General features: G+C 44.1%; 1 protein-coding gene across 1 annotated transcript in view; it reads left to right on the forward strand.

The window, feature by feature from the left end:
* rassf5 (Ras association domain family member 5) overlaps window positions 1-4,619 on the forward strand; it is a 93,215-nt gene extending 88,596 nt beyond the window's left edge. Inside the window, exons 6-7 of the mRNA XM_063216059.1 lie at window positions 226-341; window positions 825-4,619. Of these exons, the coding sequence (XP_063072129.1) occupies window positions 226-341; window positions 825-968 (260 nt within the window). The 3' untranslated portion in view covers window positions 969-4,619. The remainder of the gene's footprint in view (window positions 1-225; window positions 342-824) is intronic.
* Window positions 4,620-7,500: the final 2,881 nt, after the last annotated feature.

The following is a 7,500-nucleotide window of genomic DNA, read 5'->3' on the forward strand; positions in this document are numbered from 1 at the left end:
AGCTTGTATTATAGTGGTTGGAAATGTTGGGAAATGTGTTTGTGTGTGTGTGTTTCTGGGTTTTTGTGTTCTGTACTCACACATTGTATGTTGCTAGTTTTGTAAAGCGCCTGCTAAATGTAATTTGGTGTGTGTGTGTTTGTGTGTGCTCGTGTGCGTGTGTGTGTGCCTGTGCACGTGTGCGTGTGTGTGTGTGCGTGTGCGTGTGTCTTTGTGTGTGTGTAGACCTGTTCCAGAAGCTGGCGGGTTCTGAGCATCCTCTGTACCTGCGGCTGGTGGCCGGGCCCGACCCTGAACAGCTGACTTTTATTCTGAAGGAGAACGAGACCGGAGACGTGGAGGTACACACACACACACACACACACACACACACACACACACACACACACACACACACACACACACACACACACACACACACACACACACAGTACTGTATTACTGTATGATGTGAAAACTATTATCCCAGTGTGCAAAATTAAGACTCATCTAATCCAGAATTCTCTTTGTTTCTTTCTCTACCCTATCCCTCTACATCCCCATCCCCCCCTCTCTCTCTCCTCCCCCACCCCTCAATCTCTCTCTCTCTCTCTCTCTCTCCCTCTCTCTCACTATCCCTCCATCTCTGTCTCTCTCTCTCTCTCTCTCCATCTCTCTCTCCCTCTATTGCTCCTTTTCTCTCTCTCTCTCTCTCTCTCTCTCTCTCTCTCTCTCTCTTCTCTCTCTCTCTCTCTCTCTCTCTCTCTCCCCCTCTCTCTCTCTCTCTCTCTCTCTCTCTCTCTCTCTCTCTCTCTCTCTCTCTCTCTCTCTCTCTCCCTCTCCAGTGGCATGCCTTCTCTCTGCCGGAGCTGCAGAACTTCCTGACCATACTGGAGAAGGAGGAGAGGGAGCGTGTCCGGATTGTGGAACAGCGCTACGGGGCGTACAAACACAGACTCATGCAGGCGCTAAAGGACGCCCAGGCCTGACTGCCTCCCCTCCCCTCCCCAAAAAACAGGAGGACCCCCCCCTAAAACACCCCTCCTGTACCCCCTGCTCGACAGCACGATATGCGTCCGGTTAGTGGAGCAGGGATACGGGGTGTACAGACACAGACTCATGCAGGCGCTAATGGACACCCAGGCCTGATGCGTAACCCCAAAACCCATGGGGACCCCCCCCCCCAAAACACGCGTAACCCCGCCCCCCAAAACACCCCTCCTCTACCGCCCTGCTCGTCATCACGAGGCGTGCGGTTGGTAGAGCACAGCTATGGGGAGCACAGACAGGAGTGTACCAACACAGAGACAGACCAGGACACCCAAGCACACTGGTCACCCTCCCATGTTAACACGTGCTCTACAACGCCCTGTGACTGGTTACACACACACACACACACACACACACACACACACACACACACACACACACACACACACACACACACACACACACACACACACACACACACACACACACACACACACACACACAAATTATAGGAGTTGTGGGGCCCATGTTCCAGGGTGTCGTACTTTTGCACCTTTGCCCCCCGATTACACACATCCAGGAACCTAGGGGGCAGGGCTTGACAACTCCCAACCAATCAAATTAAGGGGTGCCAGTAGACAAACCAATCAGAATTGGCGGCTCTCAGGACTTCACCAATCACAGTGGCCGGCCTCTACAGACTCAACCAATCCAAACTGCAGATGGTGAACATGTGACCTATCCCACTCAGGACAGCCTCCATAGGCGACTCCCCGCCCACCAAACCCCTCTCCCTCCCTCCCTTCTTCTTTTTGGTAAACGAGTGCAAAGATGGAGTGATACATAATCATCTAGTAAAGGGGAAGAGGAGAGGCAGTGGCATGAGTGTGTGGTCATCCTGTGAATGATATGCGATATGCTGTCTCGCAGCAGTCTGTGTGTGTGTGTGTGTGTGTGTGTGTGTGTGTGTGTGTGTGTGTGTGTGTGTGTGTGTGTGTGTGTGTGTGTGTGTGTGTGTGTGTGTGTGTGTGTGTGTGTGTGTGTGTTTTTTATTTGTGTGCTATTTTGTTTTCTCTCCTTATTTTGCTTTAGTGTGTTCCTCTTTCAGTCATCATTTTGTGTTTTTTTCTTGTAGTTTGATTGATTTTTTATTTCATTTTATTTTATTTTTTCATTTCATTTGTTCTGCACATGTCGCTGCTAATGTAAGTGTTACTTAGAGCAAAACTCTCTTCAACAGGCACTGATGGAGCCCCAAGCATGCGTGTGTGTTTATGTGTGCACGTGTGTGTGCGTGCGTGCGTGCATGCGTGCGTGCGTCTGTGTGTGTGTGTCAGAGAGATACACTGAGACATGTACGTACATGCAGAAGGTGTTTCTCTGATCACAGACACACACAGAGACTTTGACTAAGCATAACCTTTTTCTGCTGTAAAAACAAAAAAACTGAAAGTAAACAAAACAACACATTTACATTAATAAGAGCATATTATAGTGCTATACAGTTTTACTATACGAACCACATAGAGTAAGAAGATATTGAGTCATTTTCATGGTGTGTGACCTTACTGAGATGGTGATTTGTGAGTTAAGGACTCCTAGAAGTGCCCATTCTATTGTCTTTTAAACCTCTTGGGTGTGTGCACACTAAGATATTTGAAGTACTCTTAGTGTGCATACTATTGTCTTTGAAGGACTCTTAGAAGTGTGCCTTCTGGGGTCTTTTAAGGTCTATTAGAAGTGTGCATTCTAAGGTTTAGTGCACATGTTGTGATGCTCCATACTCCACGCTCCATTGTAAATCATCCATACTGCATGTGAACATGAGATTACATACGTATGTATATGGGAACGAAAAGGTGAAGTGGATAGTATACTATTCTATTGTACTGTATGGCAAGAAGACAGTGACATTTTGAGAATACTCTTCTGATATACTGTACATATGTAGGTCTATGGAAATGAGATAGTGGGTAACACAGTGGAACGGTAAAATATGCAGTGCTAATTCGACACGTAGAGAGTTGATTTAACATCTTTTATAGTGTATTTGGTCTCAGAGCACTCAGGGACTGAGGGTTGAATTAACACTGCATTTGTTTACGGTGTACTATTCAGATATACATACTATACATGGGAATAAAGGATTGGGTTTGGAGTGTACTATTCGGATGTATAGGGGAGCATGTCCAGCTACATACTTTTAAAATGTTTGAAATGTGGAAAATGGGCAAGATGTTTTTTTAAAAGAAGAACCTTGACTGTTACGGGGAAATGTGTGTGTGCTTGCATAAAGGTGTGTGTGTGTGTGTGTGCGAATGTTTGAACATTTTTGTAGAGTCACCCCACAACCCCCAAACTTTTTAAGTTGGAGTAACACACCCCAACCACCTCAACGCATAAGTTATTTCTTTGAATTACTCCTTACTCCTCCCTTATCTTGTGACAAAGCCTTGTGACTCAAATGTGTCCTCTTTTAGAGATTTTGCTAAGTCAAATTTGCAGTGACTGATATATCCAACCTAGTACCAAGGCCGTTCCAATGTTGGCGTAGTTACTGCACTTTGCCTTTGTAGGGCACTGTACTGTACTGTACTGACTACTGTAATGGACTGTAATCTAGTCTCAGTTCATTTAGAGCCCTGACGGTAATGAAGTGTAATCCAATCTCAGGCTGATGACCCCGAAAAGACAGCCATGATCTTGCTGGCAGTGCCTTTTGCCTCTGTTTTGTGTGTGTGTGCGTGTGCGTGTGCATGGTAACTTATTGTACCGCCCTCGTCCTGTTCTGGGGTGGGGGGTCCTATTGGGGGGGTTGAATGATTGTTTTGCTCTCTGGCAATCTCCTCTATCCAGTAAAACATAGCAGCCAGTTAAACGTTAAAAAGTAAGTTGCCCTGTAGGGCCAAGTTGGGAAGTAAGTTAACTCAACTTGAGAATGCTTCAAGTTGAGTTAAGCCTCGAGTTGAATTAACTTACGGCAGCAAGGCAACTTACCTCTTTACTTTTAACTGGCTTGCAATGTTTTGCAGTGTATCCAGTGCTGAGAATCAGATGTGTATGGATACTATATCGTCACTGTCCAGCAGAAACCTCGTATCTCCACTATTTTTTAAAAACATTATGTCATATTCATTCTTTATTTATTATGAAATATAAATCAGTACTGCTGATTAGTCTCCATGAGTATGTGTGTATGATACATTATTTAATAACCAACTTTAATGTTGAAATGATTATTTATTTAGAATATATAGTGATTTATATATAAATAGGTAAAAAACAATGAGAAGTGGAGATACACGGTGTCTGCCTGACAGCAACGATATGTACTGTACTGTACACTGTAAAACATTGCAAGCCAATTAAACATAAAAAGTTCATTTGCCCTGCTGCCTTAAGTTTGCAAGTTTACCCAACTCAAGGCTTAAGTCAACTTGAGGCTTTCTCAAGTTGAGTTAACTTACAAACTTAATGCAGCAGGGCAACTTACGTTTTTACGTTTAACTGGCTGCAATGTTTTACAGTGTATACAGATGTGTATAAATGCTGTATGTACTGTATTCTATACAGATGTGAATAGATATGATATGCACTGTACATGTACAGTTGTAAAGACCTTAAGAAATGAAAAATTTAAAAAATAAAAACGTCTGACTTTTATTCCATCTTTGTGGTGTTTCTTTGTCCCACAGTAACTACGCCTAAAGATACCGGTATACAATATTTGCATGCTAGGGCAGTGTTTTTTAACCGGAGAGCCAACTCGGCATCCAAATGTGGATCGAAAGGGGGCCTTGGGTGGGTCGTTGAGCTCTGAATTGACCCTGTTATTGCTCACAAAATTGAAACAAGATTGGATACGGTATTGAATAAATTACTGATGTCTAAGAAAGAGTGAGACAAGGATGCATGGACATATTTTGATAATCATTTGAAGATTCCTACGACGCGTCAAAATATTGAGTCACAACATAAAGGCCATGGAGTATTCTGGGTCCCAAGACTATTCCAGGTAAGAAAGACTGAATTAAGAGGGGAAGAAAATCTGGCGCTTCACAGATGTTTATCTTTCTTTTTTACGTTTTTTTTCTCCTTTTAGACTTTATTAATGACAGGACAGTTTGAGAGAGAGAGAAAGAACGGGCTGCTGCGCTTAGAGCCGTATCTCAACAGCGGCCACTAGGAGAACTGCTGGCACGGGAGTGGTGATACTGTATGTAATACTGGGTGACAGTGCAGACACTAAAGACAGAAAAACTTCCGTTCTGAAGCATGCACGTACGTTGATAAAAAATAGAGATTCCGAAAGTACACTTGTTATGCTATTTTGAGAGGGAAGAGGCTGTTCCAGAAGCATAGGAGATGTTTGTTGTCACAAGACATTAAACTACTGACTGGACTGATGACATCGCCAGGAATGCTTGTGTCTGTGGTGCCCACTGCATATCTGAAGTTAGCGCAAGCATCCATTATCTTTTAAATAGTCCTGGTTCCGGTCCGTGATCCGGATCACCACCAGAATTGAATCACTTCTTCCTTGGCTCATTATCAACAACTCCACAAAGTTTCATCCAAATCCGTTGATAAGTTTTTGAGTTATGCTGCTGACAGACAGACAGACAAACAGACAAACCAACGCGACCGAAAACATTACCTCCTTGGCGAGATAATGAACTGTCTAATGTTCAAATATGAGAGCATGTTTGAGCCTGATGATGAGAGATGTTTGTTTGTGATAGGATGAGTATGTATATTTCACAAGACATGTATATAAGTATGTTTGTGTGTGTTTTTGTGTGTGTGTGTGTGTGTGTGTGTGCGTGCGTGCGTGCGTGCGTGCGTGCGTGCGTGCGTGCGTGCGTGCGTGCGTGCGTGCGTGCGTGCGTGCGTGTGTGTGTGTACAGTGGGTTGTAACAGTTATGTAATATCATGCTAGTGTTGTACTTACACCATAAATGTACTTTTACTTTTGACTCTTCTGATGTTTCTATATAAAAAGGAGACGTCTGCTGAAGGTCTAAGGACCGAAAGCTTGCAAGTCAAGTAAAGCTTCTTTTCACAAAAAAAGACCTGCGGTGTGCAGATTGTCACCTCTTTACACAGAAATTTCAGCTGAATCCTGCACCTTCTAAACAGATGAGCGGTGGACTATCTCAACTTTAGACACCTCTAATGTTGACATAAGACAGTGTAGTTGTAGGGAGGCCATCTGACCAGTAGAGAGCGCTCTAAGCTTTACAACTCTCAGCTTCACTTCTTTTTTATTTTTGTCTGCCTTGCCTTGTACAGCATGTTCATTTGGACAGCCAGTACAGAACTGGCATTTTAGTGCCAGTTCAGCTTTTGCATGGCAGTCATGGGTGAGCGGGTGAGCGGTGAGCGGTTAGGGCGTCAGACTTGCATCCCAGAGGTTGCCGGTTCGACTCCCGACCCGCCAGGTTGGTGGGGGGAGTAATCAACCAGTACTCTCCCCCATCCTCCTCCATGACTGAGGTACCCTGAGCATGGTACCGTCCCACCGCACTGCTCCCCATGGGGCGCCACTGAGGGCTGCCCCCTTGCACGGGTGAGGCATAAATGCTATTTCGTTGTGTGCAGTGTGCAGTGTGCAGTGTTCACTTGTGTGCTGTGGAGTGCTGTGTCACAATGACAATGGGAGTTGGAGTTTCCCAATGGGCTTTCACTTTCTTTCACTTTATGACAAATAAATGATGATGGTGGTGGTGATGGTGGTAGTGGTGATGATGATGATGATGGTGGCGATGATGATGGTGGTGTTGATGATGATGATAATGATGATGACAACGATGATGTTGATGATGATGACAATGATTTTGAAAAAGAACATAAATGTGGGAATGCCATGGAATAAAAATACAACATTTTAAGTGTGCAGACTCCACACCAAAATTACAATCGTTCTTTGTCCTGCACCTTCATGGGATGTGCACAATCTTCACCTTCAAAACAATATTCCAAGTGGTGCCTTGCACATCATGCACACCTGTGTAGGCTATTTCCCCCGGATACGTGATGCCTTGCAGTAGGCATTGGGATGACGCAGCACTCTTCCTGTCTCTCAGGATGGAACATTGCATTGTACACCAGCTGCTTAGGGAAGTTACTTGTGTTGGCAGGAAACTATGGCAGTCAGGGCCACCCCTAGACATGTGCTTAGGGCACCAACCACTGCTTGGAGCACCAACCATACAAATTGCATAACAAAACATATATTTATCAATTAGTAGGTTATTATCCTCTAAGAGTGTGGGATTTTGAGCATTCTATAAAAAGAATGTGTTCTATAACAATGCAAGATTCTAAAATTCCAAATTTTATTGAATGGCGCCCAGAATTCTATAGAACTTTCACTGCCTGAACATTCCCGTCACACCGGTGTGACGGTACACTCTTAAAGGTTATTATTATTATTATTATTATTATTATTATTATTATTATTATTATTATTATTATACAGGGGGGCCTCCTGACCAGTTATGCTTAGGACCTCCAAAACCCTGGCCCTGA

This window comes from Engraulis encrasicolus, chromosome 14 (genome assembly GCF_034702125.1).
Source record: "Engraulis encrasicolus isolate BLACKSEA-1 chromosome 14, IST_EnEncr_1.0, whole genome shotgun sequence".
Classification (NCBI taxonomy): Eukaryota; Metazoa; Chordata; class Actinopteri; order Clupeiformes; family Engraulidae; genus Engraulis; species Engraulis encrasicolus.